We start from the raw sequence: 20,415 nt of genomic DNA on the forward strand, positions 1-20,415 counted from the left end.
TCCGACAATATAATCCGATTGGACCTTTCCGTTGGAATTTCCAACTGTGTGTACAGGGCATAAGACTGCATGATCAAGGCTTTTAACAGTGGTCACTTGCTCTTCATCTTTTTCTACATTATTTTCACACCAGCTCCAAAACCAAACCCTTCCAAGAGCTTCTCAGAAGTGAAATTCCACAAGACATGGTTTCTGGAGACATCTTGAATTGCAAAACTCCAATGCAAACCACTGCACATTTTACTAGATCTTAGTCCCATAAAAGAACTGAGGACTGTTATCCAGACTACAACCGTCTTCATATAGTTTCTTATATTTCTTTACATCTCTCAATGGAAGCAGGAACTCAACCAAACCCGCTACACAGAGGAGTACTTATTGAACCTAATATACTTTCCCTGGGACTGCATGATCAGGATTTTCAACAGTAATCACCCAGCTCATTAATTTCTCCTACACCATTTTTACACCGGCTCAAAAACCAAATCCCTCCAAGACCTTATGAGAAGTGAAATTCCACAAGCCCTGGACGACTGGGGGCATCTTCACTTGCCACACTTCATTCAATTCCACCTAAAACCACTATACTCTACTAAATCTCAATTCCATAGAAGAACTGCTATCCCTTCTACAACCTCCTTCATATAGCATCTCACAACTGCAATATGAGTTTTCTGACCAACCAACTTACAGCTCTCAATGGGAGCAGGAACACCACCAACCTTTAGGTGAAGAACAAGAAAAATATCATCCTGCAATTTACACATTTCCTCTTTAATCTCCAAAAATTATTTTTAACTGTCTCAATGATATTGAGCCTCTTTCAAACTCCACTTGATCTACCCCCAAAATGAAAACCCCTAGCAATGAAAACCCCTAACTCCACACCAAATTTTAAATAAAAAACCGGCATGGGTTCCCCATCCAAGAGCATACCAGGCCCTTAGGTCTGGTATTGATTTTAAAGGGAACCCCCCTACGCCAAAAGAACTGCATGGGGGTCCCCCCAAAATCCATACCAGACCCTTATCCAAGTACGCAGCCCAGCCGGTCAGGAAAGGGGGTGGGGACGAGCGAGCGCTCCCCCCTTCTGAACCGTACCAGGCTGTATGCCCTCAACATGGGGGGTGGGTGCTTTGGGGAAGGGGGGTGCCCTGCGGCCCCCCCACCCCAAAGCACCTTGTCCCCATGTTGATGAGGACAAGGGCCTCTTCTCAACAACCCTGGCCATTGGTTGGCGGGGGGCTTATCGGAATCCGGGAGCCCCCTTTAATAAGGGGGCCCCCAGATCCCCCCCCCACCCTATGTGAATGAGTATGGGGTACATCGTACCCTTACCCATTCACCTGGGGATAAAATGTGACACGACGCTCTCTCCCGCTGTAATGGCTTGTGCGACGTGCGCATGCCTCAGGACTTGACGTCATAAGGGGCGGGGTCAAAGCGTGACATCACCCGGTGACCACGTCCCATGCCTATATAAGTCACCGCACACTTCGCACAAGTCATTACAGAGGGAGAGAGCATTGTGTCAACATCGGAAGAAGAAAGAAGAGAGAAGAGGGAAGAAGGACGGAGGAGACCGGCTCCTCCGCTAGTAAAAGAGCTGGAAGAAGATAGCGGAGGAGCCGGCAGAAGAACCAGAGAGCGGGAGAAGATGCCGGACAGCGGGAGAAGAGGCCGGACACCGGGAGAAGAGGCCGAACAGAGCGGAGAAGTCGGAAGAAGACCCCCAGAGCTGATTAATAAATTACTTTAAAAACCTGTAGTGTTTTTTTTTTTAATGACACTTTTATTGACACTTTTATTGTACACTATACTCATTCCCATGGGGGGGGGCCGAGATCTGGGGGACCCCTTATTAAAGGGGGCTCCCGGATTCCAATAAGCCCCCGCCCGCAGACCCCGACAATCAATGGCCAGGGTTGTCTGGAAGAGGCCCTTGTCCTCATCAACATGGGGATAAAGTGCTTTGGGGTGGAGGGGCTGCAGGGCGCCCCCCCCTTCCCCAAAGCAACCACCCCCCTTGTTGAGGCTATGTGGCCTGGTACAGTTCGGGGGGGGGGGGGGGCGCTCTCTCGTCCCCACCCCCTTTCCTGACCGGCCAGGCTGCGTGCTCGGATAAGGGGCTGGTATGGATTTTGAGGGGACCCCCACGCTATTTTTTCGGCGTAGGGGGTTCCCCTTAAAATCCATACCAGCCCTAAGGGCCTGGTATGCTCTTGGAGGGGGAACCCATGGCGGTTTTTTATTTAAAATTTGGCATGGAGTTCCCCCTCGAGAGCTGATTATTCTGTGAAAGAGGCGACATTGTCGCTTCAATAATAGATGGAGATCCAACTTGGAGGCGACTTCCATTGAAATCAATGGGTACAAGTCACCTAAAAGTCAGATTGAAGTCGTACAGGAACCTTTTTTGAAGTCGGAGCGACTGCTGTAGTGTACATTAAGACAGCTCCATTAACTAACATTGATTTTCTAAACAGCGCGACTTGGGGAGACTTGGGGCGACCTGAAGTCGGATCCCGAGTTGCCCTTGTGTGAACCGGCTCTCATTGTTTGGCACTAATTGGTATCCTTTTGTTTATGTATATAATCAACATCAGCCCTGCCCGAAATCTGAGACTGCCTTAACATCTAAGCAGCCTGTAGCAGTGCGTTGCAACCACCTACTGCAGTGAACTCGCAGCAATCCTAGGATTGTTATACAGATTAGACCTATTCATATGTCTGAGAAGCAGCACTGTGCACACACTATTAGGTTGAAGGAAAAAAAAACTGTCAGCTTCAGTTGGCGCCGATGTACTAACCATGCAAAGTTAGTTCAGCGATCTCCCCTGCTGAGCTGTTGTGTTATGACAGGGGGACACCCCCCCCCCCCCCCCCCCCGCCAGCACGTCCGACATACACACGGGCAGAATGCCAGTATTTTTTTTTTGAATCGGCAAATGTCTGCCCGATTGTACGGTGCTTAACTCATCCCCATAAGATGTGGGCTCCATAGAAGTGATTGTCAAAAATGTGTTCTAACATGGTATACTTCATGCAGGGCTGGTGCAAAGATTTTTGAAACCCTAGGCGAAACCTCATTTTGCCATCCCACCCCTTACTCCACCCTCAGCGCCCATCAAATGCAGCCTCTCCAGCACCCATCAAATGCAGCCTCTCCAGCACCCATCAATGCAGCCGCTCCAGTGCCCATCAAATGCTGCCTACTAGCACCCATCAAATGCAGCCTACCAGCACCCATCAAACGCAGCCTCACCAGCGCCCATTAATGCAGCCGCTCCAGTGCCCATCAAATGCAGCCTACCAGCGCCCATTAATGCAGCCTCTCCAGCGCTCATCAAATGCAGCCTCACCAGCGCCCATCAAATGCAGCCTCACCAGAGCCCATCAATGAATGTTTGCTTGCTTCCACTCATTCGAGAGTTGGGACACAGACGAAGTATGCTGCGCCTCTGACACTATGGGGGGTATTCACTAAAGGAAAATCCACTTTGCACTGCAAGTACACTTGAAAGTAAAGTCACTGTAGATCCGAGGGGGACATGCAAGGAAAATAAAAATCAGCATTTTAGCTTGCACATGATTGGATGATAAAATCAGCAGAGCTTCCACTCATTTCAGATCTACCCCTTAGATTTAGAGCAACTGCACTTTTAAGTGCACTTGCAGTGCAAAGTGGATTTGCCTTTCGTAAATAACCCCCCATGAGCGAACGGAGCGGCAGCTGCCTGCTGATGCTGAGACTTAGTAGCTTGCTGAAGAGAGTAGGAACACCAGTGGCCGGGCGCCCTAGGCAGGAGTGCGCCCTAGGCGGCTGCCTAGTTTGCCTAGTGGTAGTACCAGCCCTGACTTCATAACTAGTAAACATATATTTATGAGAAAAGCATGGGAAAGCCATGCAGGGGAACACAGCAAAGCACAATAAAGCGATATTAAACCCAAAACCAAAAATGTTATATATTGCAGCTTACCAATTATTAGATGAGGTGGCTGCATTTGTTTTCTGTTTTTCTGATTTCACCTGGTGATCGGGTTAGTAACACAACTCCTGTATTAAAGTGCCCTCACTCAAAATGAAGGATTGAAGGATGAGCGGGGGGGGGGGGGGGGGGTGGCTGTCACTTTCACCACAGCTTTTCCTTCCACCTCTGCACCCCACTTCCTACCACTGCCCTCCTTCTTCCTCTCTACCCATTTTCCACACTGCACCCCCGTCCACCTCTGCACATATTCACCACTGCACCCCCTTACACCTTTTCACCCCCTTTCACCAATGCAGCCTTCATTCCACTATTGTAGTTCACTTCACCTTTTCAACCCCATCTACTTCTGTACTCAGACAGGCAGGTACGGCTTTGGCACCTGGGCACCCAGCAAGTGATGCGGGCATAGGTGTGAGCAGCCTATTGCGTTAGGGTGTGCACCCCAAAGCTCAAACACACTTGCCTTTCTATGCGGCCACAGCTGCACTGGACAGTGAATGAATGGAAAGTGCTTGGTGCTGAGCGGCTTCTTGTTCATTCACAAACTGAAGCATGGGAAACCGTTTACTATGCTTCAGTTATGATTGAACACAGTGAGTGAGTGTGTTCATTGTGTTGATTTAGAAAACGAAGGGGCCAGTAAATGAAATATTTCCTAGCCCCTTCCCCATTCTCCATGCTGAAACATCCCCTGCAGCAGCAGCGCTCTAGGGACCCCCTAGGCTACTGCCTAGTTCCTAGAGATGCTCTTGGGGGGAGTGTTGGACCCCCTTATTTCCCCCTGTGTCTGTGCCCAAATAAGGAAGGTCACTAGCAGTGGTGTCGCTAGGGGGTGCCTTTTTGGGCTATAGCCCCGACTCTGGGGCCCATAGCCCTAAGTCTCTGCAGGCATCCCCAAGGGGAAGGGAGGCTCTCTGGGGACCCCGATGTAAGTGGGGGGCTCTCTGGGGACTCTGATGCAAAGAGGAGGCTCACTGGGGACCCTTATGCAAGGGGGAGGCTCTCTGGGGACCCTGATGCAAGGGGAAGCCTCTCTGGGGACCCCGATGTAAGGGGGGCTCTTTGGGGACCCCGATGCAAGGGGGAGGCTCTCTGGGGACCCTGATGTAAGGAGCAGGCTCTCTGGGGACCCAATGCAAGGGGGAGGCTCTCTGGGGACCCAATGCAAGGGGGAGGCTCTCTGGGGACCCTGATGCAAGGGGCAGGCTCTCTGGGGACCCTGATGCAAGGGACAGGCTCTCTGGGGACCCTGATGCAAGGGGGAGGCTCTCTGGGGACTCTGATGTAAGGGGGGCCCTCTGGGGACTCTGATGAAATGAGGGGGGCTCTCTGGGGACCCTGATGCAAGGTGGAGGCTCTCTGGAGACCCTGATGCTAGGGGGAGGCTCTCTGGGGACCCTGATGTAAGGACGGGGGCTCTCTGGGGACTCTGATGTAAGGAGGGGCTCTCTGGGGACTCTAATGAAAGGAGGGGGGCTCTGGGGACCCTGATGCAAGGGGGAGGCTCTCTGGGGACCCTGATGTAAGGAGGGGCTCCCTGGGGACTCTGATGTAAGGGAGGGCTCTCTGGGGACTCTGATGTAAGGGGGGCTCTCTGGGGACTATGATGTAAGGGGGGGGCTTTCTGGGGACTCTGATGTAGGGGGGGCTCTCTGGGGACCCTGATATAAGTGGGGGGCTCTCTGAGGATATACACCCACACGCACACACGTTTATTACTGTACTGAGCTCCGGCGTGTTCGCATACTCCACGTGCAGAGCCCGCCAGGACTTCGGCGCAGCACTGCGCTAATCACAGGCAGTGAGCCATTGCCCGATCTCTGCAGCAGCGCATCGGGGCAATGTTTCACTGCCTGTGATTAGCGCAGAGCTGCGCCAACTTCCTGGCAGGCTCTGAACATGGAGTATGCGAACACGCTTGAGCTCATCTTTACTGTATATACATGTGTATGGCCGCCCAAGCGTATGACTTTCCTTACCACGCTGCTATGGGCTCTAGCCCCAGATCTTTTGTAGACCTAGCAATGCCTCTGGTCACTAGTAAGATTGTGAATTGGGCATCATACACAATGGGGGCTATTTACGAAAGGCAAATCCACTTTGCACTACAAGTGCACTTGGAAGTTCAGTCGCTGTAGATCCGAGGGGGACATGCAAGGAAAATAAAAAACAGCATTTTAGCTTGCACATGATTGGATGATAAAATCAGCAGAGCTTCCCCTCATTTTCAGATCTTCCCCTCAGATCTACAACGACTGCACCTTCCAAGTGCACTTGTAGTGCAAAGTGGATTTGCCTTTAGTAAATAACCCCCAATGTATCTGATTGTATATTTACATATTACTCCAGCCTTTGTGTTTTTATTTATTTTTTTATTTGCCGCCAGTACCAATATACAATACATATCACATTCATTGATACTGTAATAATGTAATTCATTCTAATTAGTTTGGGCCAGTGTATATGTATTTTTTAGTGTACAGAATATGATTGCTGAATTTTGAATCGGCGGTTGCGTTTGGAATGTGTGTCGAAGGCAAGGATTGAATTCTACAAACGGTGATCAGTTTCCTCCTCCTAGTCCTGGAAGGTTGGGGAGGTATGAATGAGGTTATTGTGTTCCACCATAGGCTCACCTGCTCAGTGGCCACACCTGCAGAGGAAGGGTAGGAGCTGTCTATGGAAATCTGTGTAATATATGTTATCAGTGACAACAGGCTGATGTCACCCACATTGCAGGGAAGGTCCTCTATACACAACTACCAGGTGTAAGTAAACCTGACCGATACTGGGGAGAGAGAGGAGGAAGGACTGCTGAACTTTGCCCAGGGCTGCCTGGCTTTGCTGGGAGTGGTTGTCTCACCTGAGCTCTGCTTTACCTGGATGAAAGATGTGAAGAGTTCTGGAGAGAAGATGATGCATTGTCCAACTGCGGAGCCCAACAGGTAGGCAGCTAATGTGTTATTTGTATGTGCGAAAGCAGGCAAGCGGTGGCTCTACAGCTGTAGGGGAACTACAAGTCCCAGGATGCCACAAGCTTGCTGAAAGGGGAGGTTATCCAAGAGCAGCTTGTTATTTTAAGTAGCCAACGTCAGAAATTTTAATGGGACCTTTCACAAAGCCTATGAGGGGGAAGCAGCCGTTCTCTTGCGTCCAGGTGAGGGTTACAAAATGCTTCCATCAGAGGCTTTTCAGATAGGTGATACAATTCCTGAACTTTCTGCCTTCCCATTGCCATCAATGAACCAGTTAAGGGAACGCCAATTTCTATCACTGCCTCAAACCACATATGCGTGAGATATTATATCCGCTTTTCTTATGCCGCGCACACACGGCCGGAATTTCCGATGGAAACGATGGGAGCTTTTCATCGGATTTTGCGACCGTGTGTATGCCCATCGGTCTTTTTCTGTCTGCATTTCCGACGGGCTTTAGATTGAGAGCCTGCTCTTAATTTTTCAGACGGAAAACCTTTCTCTCGATTGTGTGTATGCAATTCCGACGCATGCTCGGAAACAATTCGACGCATGCTCGGAAGCATTAAACTTCCTTTTATAGTGCCGTTGAACGTGTTGTATGTCGCGGTGTTATTGACCGTCGGAATTTGGTGTGACCGTGTGTAGGCAAGACAGTTTGAGCGAAATTCTGTCAGAATTCCGACGGGAAAACCATCAGAGTTTTTTCCGACGAGAATTCCGATCGTGTGTATGCGGCATTACAGACTGACATAATTTCTTTAACTGGGTCCAGATAAACCCAGATATGGTTAGAAAAAAGGTTTCAATGCATCATAGGTGTGAGCAGGGGGTGTGCCTGGGCACACCCTAATCAACCCATATGGTGCAGATTCCCCCTACTATTTCACCAAAGCCCCCCAACGGGGCTCCTAACATTTTTATTTTTTTCTGAAAGACATTAAAAAAATACAAATTAACCACTTCCCGACCAGCGCACAACGATGTACGTCGACAGAATGGCACGGGCAGGCATATTGGCGTACAGGTACGTCCAATATTCGATGCCGCCCTGCCATCGGGAGCGCGCCGCTGGCGGCGCGCTCCCGCGCTGGTCGGGACCCCCGTGAGTCCGGTCGCGGGACCCGCGGACTTGATCGCCGCGGGCATCCCCGCGATCGTCTCACGGAGCAGCCGAATGGAGGAAATGCTGTGTAAACAACATTTTTCCATTCTGCCTAGCAACTAGTGACGCTGATCTCTGCTCCATGTGATTGGAGCAGAGATCAGTGTACACTAAATGAAAGCCCAACCCCCCCACAGTTAGTAACACACCCCTAGGAACACTTAACCCCTACACTGCCACCCACTGGTTAACCCTTTCACTGCCAGTGTCATTTACACAGGAATCACTGCATTTATATAGCAGTGATTACTGTATAAATGACAATGGTCCCAAAAATGTGTCAAAAATGTCCGATGGGTCCCCGACAATGTCGCAGTCACAATAAAAATCGCAGATCGCCGCCATTACTAGTAAAAAAAAAAAATAATAAAAAATTATTAATAAAAATGCTATAAAACTATCCCTATTTTGTAAACGCTATAACTTTTGCGCAAACCAATCAATAATCGCTTATTGCGATTTTTTTTTTTTTTTTTACCAAAAATATGTAGAAGAATACGTATCGGCCTAAACTGAGGGAAAAAAATGTTTTTTTATATATTTTTGGGGGATATTTATTATAACAAAAAGTAAAAAATAATGCGTTTGCTCTATTTTTGTTTATAGCGCAAAAAATAAAAACCGCAGGGGTGATCAAATACCACCAAAAGAAAGCTCTATTTGTGGGAAAAAAAGGACGTCAATTTTGTTTGGGAGCCACGTCGCACGACCGCGCAATTGTCAATTAAAGCGACGCAGTGCCGAATCGCAAAAAGTGGTCTGGTCTTTGACCAGCAAATTGGTCCGGTCTGAAAGTGGTTAAAAAAAAAAAAAAAAAAAAAAAAAAAAAGATACCATTCACCATCCATGTTTTAATACATTTGCGGTGCACACTCTAATGCACTAGGCTGTGCACATCTATGAAATGCATTCAAATCCTTCCTACCCGCACCTTGTATTTTTCACCAGCATAAGATTCTGTGGTTGTGTTGAACTGTATGGACGTGTGTGTGTGTGTGTGTGTGTGTTTTTGTCTTCAACCAGATTAGCTATGTTACTATGTAAAGATGTGCATTGATCATGTAGTTCAATGGTCTCCAAACTGTGGCCTGGGGGACTTTTCCTTTCTTTTATCTGGCCCTTGGGGCACTATTCCACCCACTGACACCAATGAAGTGGCACAATTGTTCCCAATGACACCAACAATTGGGGCACTATTCGTCCCACTGACATCTAATTGGGGCACTATTCGTCCCACTGACACCAACAATTGGGGCACAATTCCTCCCACTGACAGTAAATGGTTACTACTCTTGATTTCTTTTATACCATTGTACTATTTTCACGTTGAAACTCAAACATATATTCAACCAATAATGAGGCATTGTTTGCTCACACTTATGCCAGTAAACTGGCCCTTTGTTTAGAAAGCTTGGAGACCCCTGATGTAGTTTAATGGTGTAATTTGTTGTCCCATAACACTGGCCTACTGTAGAGTAAGTTTCTGTTTGTGTTCCAGCATGAGGAATATGGCATTGAACTGTACAGGTGATTGCAAGACTTCTGTCTGTAGTCTAAGAACTGACACTTCCTGTGAGAAGCCATTGCTGCTTCTCCTTCCAAAAATACTTTGAGTCACTGACCTACGACAAGCATGCAGGTAAGGACTCTTGACTTTATCAGTCTGTAGCCCTGATTTCGGTCAGTGACTTACTGAAGCCAGGGGGTCTGAACAGCCAGGCAAATCAACTGTCCAACCTCCCCATAATAAAAATCGCATTCCTTCCCATCTCAGCCCTGCAGTACAGAGTGTTTTGAAAAATATATGTCCTTTTTGTTTTCTGCGTTTCAGTGAATAGAAGTAAATGGCAGCGCACCAAAAGGAATATAAGACTTTAATGTGTTGGTAACAGTATTATCAAGACGTTGTGAAAGGCTGCTGTATTCACTCCAATTTCTACACTTTGAAAAACATGCGTCAAGATACATCACTGCACAGAGGAAATGCGTATTGATGCATGACAGTGCACCTGCCTAATGCACCTCTATGCATGGGCATATAAAAAAAATAGCGAATGATCGGCCCTGGACGCAGACTGTTCTTGAGTAGGGATGAGCTTGATGTTCGAGTCGAACATCGGCTGTTCGCACGTTCGCGCGAATACCGAACGTTATGGGCCGTTCACGCCAAATTCGAGTGGCGTTCACGGCCCACAATGCACGGTGCCATCGCAGTGCATTGCTGGCTCATGATTGGCCAAGCATGCACTGTGACCCCGCATGCTTGGTCAATCACAGCGCCGGCAGTGAGGAGAGCCATGATTGGCCACAGGCAGGATACCTGTGGCCAATCATAGCTCAGGCTGTGTAGTACACGCCCCACACTGTATAAGGCCGCCAGCACGGCGGCCTTGTGTAGTGTGTTGGCGTCTGTAGGAGTTAGTGGGTGTTCTCTGTGTACCTTCAACACAGTATACACCGTTCGTTATCGGCCGATTTTAGCTTTCTTGCTCTTCTGTAATTGAGCTTTTAGCAATCTGCAGGAGTTTGTGGGTGTTGTCTGCGTGCCCTGAGCGCAGTATACACCTATATAGCTAGCTATATTGCTCTTCTGTAATAGAGCTTGCAGTCAGTTGTAGGAGATTCCGCACTATACACCATTATACTAGCACCAGTGTCGTAGCACCAGTGCCTAAGGCCCAATTTTTCAGCCCCTGTTTAACAGGGGCATTTAATTACAATTTTTGATATAATATTTCACAGCAGAGCCCGTTCCTGTGCCCACCGAGAGTAACTGTGAGGACTTATAGTGTTGTGGCACCACAACCACCAAAGGCCCGATTTTTCTACCACTGTTCAACAATGGCATCTAATTACAATTCTTGATATAATCGTTCACAGCAGGGCGCTCCAGCGCCCACCAAGAGTCACTTTGAGGGCTTACAATGTTGTGGCAACACCAACACCTTGTTCCGCCATTTCTGCAGAGCATATAGGGCAGGCCCCTACTTTCAAACATCCAACTTACAAACGTCTCCTACTTGCAAACGGAAGGAGACAACAGCAAGTGAGATGAAAAAAGACGGACGGCAAAACAAGTTATACAGGAGTGATAACCCTTCCCTATGTTTTCCAAAAAGCTTAAAAATTGATTTTTTGACTGGAGCTACACTTTAAAAATGTACCAGTTCAAAATTACAAACAGATTCTACTTAACACAACAAACCTACACAGTCCCTGTCTTGTTTGCACCGCCTGTATACTGCTGTTCTGAGTATATAGGGCCTAGGGGCCACACGCATTTCCTTTTTTTAATATGGGTACGGGGTTCCCCTTAATATCCGTACAAGACCCAAAGGGGCTGGTAATGGGCAGGGGGGGCTACCCATGCCATTTTTCTCAATGATTTTCATCCATATTGCCGGAACCAGATATTACATTAAAAACGTAAGCAGTTTTAAATTACTTTTTTTCCGTTTAATGTCATTTTGTGCAGGGACTGTTCTAAACACGGGAAACAGGTGGCACTTCACAGGCATACTATAGACGCCCCCCAGGCATGATATTTAAATGAATATTTCACTTTTTTTTTTTTATTTCACTTTAATTGTCATTAAAATCAGTGCTCCCGCAAAAACGGCCATTTTTAAAAACATTTTAGGCATTGACCCATGTCCCCTGGGGCAGGAGCCAGGTCCCCAAACCCTTTTTAGGACAGTATCTTGCATATTAGCCGTTAAAATTAGCACTTTTTATTTCGAACGTTCGAGTCCCATAGACTTCAATGGGGTTCTAAAGTTCGTACGAATTTGCGGTCCGTTCGAAAGTTCTGGTGCGAACCGAACCGGGGGGTGTTCGGCTCATCCCTATTCTTGAGCAATTAGGTGCAAGTGGCCACGTATAGCTACAGAAACTAGCGGCTCCATTGTAAGCAATAGGGGGGGCTAACAAATACAACCGGCCCTATTTGCAAGTGCAAGTGATTTAATTTTTCTCCCAATTTTGTCAGCAAAAAGGGTAACTTCTTATCGTTCAGCATTTGAAAAATACACATGGAGCCGAGCCCAATGGGATCTCCTGTTTGTTTTGTATGTGTCATACTTTAGCCACACACAAGCTGATCTGTCACTGGGAACAACAAACAATGGAGATTTGTTCATGCTCTATTGGGCAGCCACATCCCCAGAACCTGAGGTTAGGTTTTGTCTTTACTCATCCAATGTACAGTATAGTAAGTATAGTGCACGTGCAGTGTGGGTATTATTCTCATTGAGAGAAAAAGGAATGATCACTCAGCATCAGTAACAACCTATGTTTTTAGACTATATGTTGTTTTGAGTTTGTACCCTTTTATTATTTAAAGCATCATTATTATTATTATTAATGAAATTTAAAAAGACTAAATAATAAAGGATGATAATATTTACAGCACAACACTAAATAATAAAGGATACTAATAATAATTATCTTTTATTATTTAGCGTTGTGCTGTAAAACATATTTTTTTATTAATATAATCCTTTCAAGGCATTTTTATTTTTTGGCACTTCAGCACTATGACTATGATCATTTACTGTCCCCAGCACCATGGCTATGACCCTTTGCCACCCCCAGCACCACGACCGTGATCATTTAGCATCCCCAGCACCTTGACTATGATCACTTTGCTCCCCCAGCACCATGACTGTGCTCACTTGGCACCAACTGCACCATGACTGTGCCCAACTGCGCCATGACTGTGCTCACTCGGCACCAACCGCGCCATGACAGTGCTGACTCGGTTCCCCCAGTGCCATGATTGTGCTCACTCTGTGCCCAATGGGATACAGGTCACAAAAAAGAAATTGACAGGGATTATAACACTCCCTTACTCTATCCAAAATGGGGGGGAAAAAAAACATTTTGCCTTAAGTTCTACATTTAGGGAGCCACATAGCAATAAAAATCCTTCCTCACTCCATCCAAAACTTTAAAAAAATGTTGTCTTGACATATATTTTAGACCGATACGCCAGAGGCATTTGGTTTTAAAATGGATAGTCCATCCAAATGGGTGACAATTGGGAGCTACATGGGATAAGTACCCATGTGTAGACAATTTGAGGTCTCCATCTATTTGGAAACTATATGTTGCAGCATTTAAGCATGATGGGACTTCTTGTTCCTCAACAATCTGAAAGTGACATTTGCTAGTTAGCCCCTTTCCCCACTCTGGTGTTCCTTTTTAACTGGGCGTTTACACGGGGGGTCTGCCCAATCACAAGACCACTGTAATACTTGGTTTGGGTTCTGGCTAAAAGGCCCAACCCCATGCTGCTTCTCTCAAACCTGGATAGGCCTCAGACAGCCTAGCAGCCAGGTGCTCCTGGGATAGGCCTCAAGCTTCTGGCCTAGCACCCCAGAGCCTCGTGGGTGTCATAGAACAGCGATCACCTGACGCCTCCTAAATAAATAGGCTCCCAGGCCAAGGGACTAAAGAAACCCCTGCCAATTGGCTGAGACAACCCATCCACTCCTAATCTGAACTCACTATGCTCTAGTCATTCTAATGCCACAGGCAACAAATCCAGTTAGGGGATTCACTGGCTTTTTCCTATCAATCAGCCAGGAGTTACCACCTAGCAAGCTAAATTTATTAGCAACCCTGCCTACTACCAGAGTGCTACATTTGAAATCTATTTACTTGACGCAATAGGGATGAGCTTCGTGTTCGACTCGAACATCGGTTGTTCGTCCGTTCGGCGAATACCAAACATTATGGGCTGTTTGCGCCAAATTCGTGTGGCGCTCACGGCCCACAATGCACTGCGCCATCGCAGTGCATTGCTGGCTCATGATTGGCCAAGCATGCACTGTGACCCCGCATGCTTGGCCAATCACAGCGCCGGCAGTGAGGAGAGCCATGATTGGCCACAGGCAGGATGCCTGTGGCCAATCATAGCTCAGGCTGTGTAGTACACACCCCACACTATATAAGGCCGCCAGCGCGGCGGCCTTGTGTAGTGTGTTGGCGTCTGTAGGAGTTAGTGGCTCTTCTGTAGTGGTTGTTGTCTGTGTGCCCTGACCGCAGTATACACCATTATATCCACCTATATAGCTAGCTATATTTCTCTTTTTTAATAGAGCTTGCAGTCAGTTGTAGGAGATTGTGCATGCTGTCTGCGTGCCCTGACCGCAGTATACACCATTATATCCACCCACATAGCTCTTCTCTAATTGAGCCATCTGCAATCTGCAGGAGTTAGTGGGTGTTGTGTGTACCTCCAGCACAATATACACTACCCAATTGCTGGTTTTCCCATCTCCCTTCAGGCCATTACCATGTCTGGAAGGCCAACAAGGAGAGGCAAACAGGCGCGAGCCGATAAAAGAGGGCAAGCAGGCTCTGTGTCTAGAGACAACAGTGCTGGTCGTGGACGCGGTGCATCGTCATCATCAGCACGTGGCCATGGGACACGCTTGTCCTTCTTTTTGGCAGCTGGACATGTTGAGCCGCAACATGCAGAAGACTTGGTAGAGTGGATGACCAAGCCCTCTTCATCCTCCTCATCCTCTCTCACCCAGGCTCAGGGTACTAGCAAAATAGCTGCCAACGCATCTCTTTCCTCCTCTCAATGTCATCATCAGTGACTACTTCCCTAGACCCACCACGTTCTCCTGAGGAGTCTCCTGAACTCTTTGAGCACAGTGTTGGGTATATGCTCCAGGAGGATGCCCAGTGTTTTGTAGGCTCTGATGATGATGATACTCAGCTTGATGAAGGCAGTAGCGTGAGCGCAGAGAGAGGGGATGCTCAAGAAGGACAGCAAACTGGCAGTCATGTTCCACAAGCTGCAGCATACTCCCAGGTTTGCTCCAGCGATGAAGAGGGAGGGGATGATGAGGGCACTGACTCCACATGGGTGCCTGGTAGGAGAGAGGAGGAGGAGGAGGAGGCACATGTCCAACAAGGCAGGATGCCCTCCGGGGGCCAGCTTAGGGGCAGCACACCGACTTAATCACACCGCAGAGCTCCGCCTGTGCAGGGCGCTGCCTCTGCGCATTATTCTAAAAGTTCTTTGTGGGCCTTTTTTGAGACGAGTGCATCAGATCGCACCGCTGCTATTTGCAACATATGTCTCAAGCGTATCTCGTGTGGCCAAAACATCAGCCGCTTGGGCACCACATGCTTGACCAGACATATGTTGACCTGCCATGCAGCTCATTGGCAAGCGTACCTCAAAGACCAAAGAACAAAGCGGACCTCTCCTTGCTCCTCATCAGCTGGGATCTCCAACCCCACTAGACCTTCAGTCCTCTCTGAAACCTGCTCTGAGAGGAATGAAGGTGTAGAATTAGGTGTGTCACAGCCAAGTGCTTCCAGGCACTCTGCTAGCAGTACACCCACGTCCGATTATAGCAGGCAAATGTCCCTGCCCCAGCTTCTGGACCGGCGAAAGAAGTTCACTCCCAGCCATCCACATGCCCAGCGGTTGAATGCTAGCTTGGCTAAATTGCTAGCACTTCAACTGCTGCCTTTTCAGTTGGTAGACTCGGCCCCCTTCCGTGAGATTTTACAATGTGCGGTTCCTCAGTGGCAGGTCCCCAAACGCCACTTTTTCTCACGGAAGGCGATTCCGGCTCTCTACCGGCATGTGGAAGGCAATGTCCTTGCCTCGCTGGACAGGGCGGTCAGCGGTAAGGTGCATATTACTATTACGGCGTATTGCGGGCGGTTTTAACCCTTTCTCGGCCACTAGCGGGTGGTAAAAGCGCCCCGCTAGTGGCCGAAATGCGCCGCAAATCCGGCGGTAAACTGTGTGGTGTGAAAGGGGTCTTGGTGTTTCCTTTGCCATGGTGGAAGCACTGCTGGGGAACCAGAGGGGCTGCACTCTTCCCAAGGAGGGGGTTTTGGCAGTACCTTTTTGTTCTTATCGGACCAGCCCAGCTCCCTCCCGCACGAGAGGGGGGGGTTGCTCCGGTGCCTATTCCTTCGCTGGCTCACAGGAGTAAGGGTCCACTGGTGGTCGCGTCCACCCCGGGTACTGGGGGGGGGGCGTGGGTGTGCTCAGTTGGAGCATTCGTGCCGGGTCTCGGCATGTTGGCACCGAGTCCCAGCTTAGCGGGTGATGTCATAACCGGGCAGAGACTTCTAGCGGGGCATAGGCTCCGGCTACTGGAACGCAGGAGGAAGGGGCGGGTCATCTGGCCGGGACTTCCTTCCGTTCCTGAGCGATGGACGCCAGAGGAACTTCATTTAAGGAGCACACAGGTGGCTGCAGTGGTGCTTGTGATGGAGCATATAGAGTCGTCTAGATATCCACTTTTTCTAGTGTTAGTTTATAACTTACTAAAATTGGTCTATACCACTTTGGAAATTCAAGAAGAAAAAGCCCAGCTCTCATTACATGACAAAATGTACCAGGGGCTAGAGTCCTCAAAAGGAAACCTCCTTTTGAGGAGGATGAAGCGTTGGTGTGGAATAAAAGACCTACAATTGATGCCGCCTTCTCCCAAGTGTCTAGAGGGACTGATCTAGCATTTGAGGACATGGGCGTAGTTAAAGACGCCATGGACAAAAGAGCAGACGCACTGTTAAGGAAAGTCTAAAGCTGGCGATGCCTGCTACAGTAGTAGCCAGAAACATGGAATGGTGGCTAGAACAACTTAAAGGCCATGTGGTAGCAGGTACCTCTAGGAAATATTTTCTAGAGTCCTTCCCTACCCTTTTAAGAGCGGTCAAATACATGGCAAATGCCGGACAGGTCTTCAGGAGGGCTCTTTGGCTTAAAACCTGGTCAGGAGACTCCATTTCAAAGGTAAATTTGTGCGGAATTACCTTTTACAGGAGACCTGATGTTTGGACCAGAATTAGAGACCGTCTTTAATAGAACAGCGGACAAGAAGAAAGCCATTCTACAGAAAAGGAAAGTGGTGCAGCAAAGGAAGAATTTTCAGCAAGCCCATAAAGAAAGATCAGACCCAGAAAAGACCCTGGAATCCTCAAAGGGGGAGAGGCAAAGGAGGGTCTTTAGGCCCCCTGAGCAAACCTCAAAAAAGCAATGCCAACCATCTATCAGTAGGCGGGAGGTTACAGGCCTTACTGCTAGGTTGGGGGGAAAAAAGCAACAAAAAGCCAGTTTGTTCTGAATCTAATCAGTCAAGGATATCAGCTAGAATTTCACAGACATCTCCAAACCAGTTTTACATTACAAACCTTCCAAGCGTTTAGGAAAAAGCCCTGGCGATGCATCAGTTCTCTCAGAAGAGACGTCAACAGGGTGTTTTTTTTTCCCAAGTCCCGAAGGGCCAAGAAGGGAGGGGTTTTTACTCCCACATTTTCTGGAAAATTTCATCTGATTCTCAACCTGAAGAATCTGAACCAATCTATAAAGTACAAAAGGTTCCAGATAGACAGACACGATATTCTCTATGAAAAATGTACTCGCCCCCAACTTACATGGCATCTATTGACCTGAGGGGTGCTTATCTCCATATATCGGTTGCAGCTACATCACAGAAGTTCTTGTACCTAGCAGTTCTAGCACTTCTAGCACCCTCCACATTTCCCCTCCTATAACAATTCTTACCCCCTACCAATCTCCTTGCAGTGCCTCCCCCCCATGTCACAGGATACCACAGTGCCCAGGGCAGCCTCCCCTCCTGCCCACCCCTTATCCTGGCCCTGCCTGGTACAATTCAATACAACAGGAAAAAAATACTTAAAGGTGGGACAGAACAGCTTGCTTCCTCTGGTCCCATAACAGAAGGTTGATGCCTCCTACACAGACAGCAGTTTCAATACTCTGCAAGTTCAAAGAAAAAAAAAATTATTTCAATAATACAGGTTTTATGTAAACGTTTCATTAGCACATTATAGAGGATGAGGGAAGAGCCAGAGAAGGCAAAGTAAATACAATTTTAGCTAGTCTTAGCTGTGCATGGGAAGCTTGGATAACATACTGCAACGTGTATGTGTGTGTGTGTGTGTGTGTGTGTGTGTGTGTGTGTGTGTGTGTGTGGTGTTGAAACGCAGTCTGGTTGGATGCATTGGGTACCAAATCTCTCTCTCTGAGCCAATCAGTGGGTGCGTTGTGTCGCTGTGTATTCCGGGAGAGGGTACTTAAGGTGCTGAGGTCATGTGGTTCTGGGTTCCGGTCCAGAAGTATGTTCTGACTCCAGGGTCCTGGTCCTCCTGACCAGCCCTTTAGAGGCCCTCATGGCCTGGGGTGCGGATCCATCCGTTTCCGAGTCTCGGACTGACTAGTCCGAGGCGCAGTAACTGGAAGGAGGATTTAAAGGTGGTCCGGTGCTGTCTCGGGTTTGGAGAGGCCTAGCAACTCAAAACGCAACCAGGGGAGGACTCTTCAGAAGAACGCCATGCACGAGGCTGGCTGCTCAGTAAGAGCCTGGAAGCTGAGCTGAAAGGACACCAAGTAAATCTGCATTCTTACGGTATCGCCGGACCGGCTGCAAGATACTGGTACTGTAAGAAAGTTCCTAATTTCATCTTTCGGTTACGCTTAAGTTTCTGTGCTAACTTAAAGTTCTACAATCAAGTCTGTGGCAGAGACTTTGTTAAGCTTAAATCACCTGTCGGCTGCTAAATCCATAAACAGGGATTTTTCCAGAAATTGGAGTATCCAGTTGTGAATGGCTATTCCCTGGATCATCTAGAGAGAGATATTTCAAGTGTCAGCAGTTTACAAAATACCTGAGCTTTCAGCTCAGGTACTTTTGGAACATTTTATGCAAATAAAAATTCCTAAAAAGGGATTCAAGTGTCGGTCTCTGCAGTTATTGGGCCATCAACCTTGGGAACCCCCAGACAAGAACGAGGTACAGAAGGTAAACGGTAAACCCAACTAAGCCAGCCGCTCCTTCAGGAGTCAGATAGATAGAGATATATATATATATATATATATATATATATATATATATATATATATATATATATATATATATATATATATATATATATATATATATATATATATATATATATATATATATATATATATATATATAATGTGTGTGTGTGGCACTAACCCCCGAAGGAGCTGCTGGTTATTTTTAGGCTTACCGTTACCTTCCATTCTCCTTGTTGCACGTCTAGGGGATGTCCCGTGGTAAATGGCCCAGTAACTTGAGACTGACCATAGATCCACTTGAATGGATTTTATTTGCAAAGCTCAGACAATTGAACAGTCTTTCAACTTGGGATCAGAGGGTTGGAAAGGAAGTTCAGGTACTCTTAAGCCGCGTACACACGGGCGGACTGTCTGGCCAACTTAGTCCGTCGAAACACATTTCAGCGGACAGTCCGCTCGTGTGTGGGCTTCAGCTGACTTTTTCAGCGTGCAGTCTGGCGGACGAAGTATTTCGGAATTTCCGTAATATTGTCCGTCGTACTTTGGTTTCAGCGGACAATCCGCTCGTGAGTAGGCTAGTTCGACGGACTAAGTATGGCGCATGCTCAGAAAGGATTTACACGGCGGAAGGTTGCATTGCTGTGTATTGGACTTCCTATTTCTAGTCCGGTCGTACGTGCTGTACACGTCATCGCGCAAACTTTCGACGGACTGTTTGTGCATCCGTGTGTGGTCAAGTCCGTTCATTCGAAAGTAGGACGGACTGTCGGTCGGATTGTCTGACGGACTAAGTTGGCCATACAGTCCGCCCGTGTGTACGCGGCTTTAGTGTCAAAGTCAAAAACGTCAAAGAACTTGCTTGCTTTTACTGCATCCAGAGAATAGCCATTCGCAGCTGGATGATCACTCAGGTTGGACAGTCCCTCTCTCGCAAGGCCTAGCAGCCAATTTTGTGCTTACTCAGGAACAAGTCTCTGCCACAGACGGCGTTGTAGAAACGTACAAGATAATGCGTCTGCCACAGACGTTGTTGTATAACCCGTAGGAAAACTAAGCTTTAGAACACTTGTAGGCTACCTGGGTCTTGCAGCCTACTTGGCGATATCCACAAGACCGGATTCTCTGTTACTTCAGCCCTTCCAGGCTCTTGCTAAGAAAACCAACCCGTATGTGGTGTTCTTCTGAAGAGTCTTCCCCTGGAATGCTTGAAGTACACTGGGTCTCTCCAGAACCGGAGACGACACCCAACCACCTGAGTTTCCTTGCCTCGGGCTAGCCAGCACAGAGACATTAAAGTCGGGTGGATCCGCACCCCAGGCCATAGCCTTCCTGGGGGCTGGTCAAGAGGACCAGGACCGTGAAGTCAGCACATCATTCTGGACTGGAACCCCAAACCACGTGACCTCCACATCTTAAGTACCCTCTCCCAGAAAGCACAGTGAGAGTGCCACTCCC

At 47.9% G+C, this 20,415-nt stretch overlaps 1 protein-coding gene across 2 annotated transcripts in view; it reads left to right on the forward strand.

Annotated features, from left to right (window-relative positions):
• The first annotated feature begins 6,640 nt into the window (after window positions 1–6,640).
• Window positions 6,641–20,415, forward strand: part of CCDC68 (coiled-coil domain containing 68) — a 76,628-nt gene continuing 62,853 nt past the window's right edge. The window contains exons 1-2 of one of the 2 annotated variants that reach the window (XM_077462983.1): window positions 6,641–6,937; window positions 9,631–9,771. In XM_077462983.1, the coding sequence (XP_077319109.1) occupies window positions 9,766–9,771 (6 nt within the window). In that variant the 5' untranslated portion in view covers window positions 6,641–6,937; window positions 9,631–9,765. The remainder of the gene's footprint in view (window positions 6,938–9,630; window positions 9,772–20,415) is intronic. The other variant, XM_077462984.1, reaches the window with a different exon arrangement.

This window comes from Lithobates pipiens, unplaced genomic scaffold (assembly GCF_037356315.1).
Source record: "Lithobates pipiens isolate NorthernLeopardFrog02 unplaced genomic scaffold, aLitPip1_a1.2 Scaffold_3, whole genome shotgun sequence".
Lineage (NCBI taxonomy): Eukaryota > Metazoa > Chordata > Amphibia > Anura > Ranidae > Lithobates > Lithobates pipiens.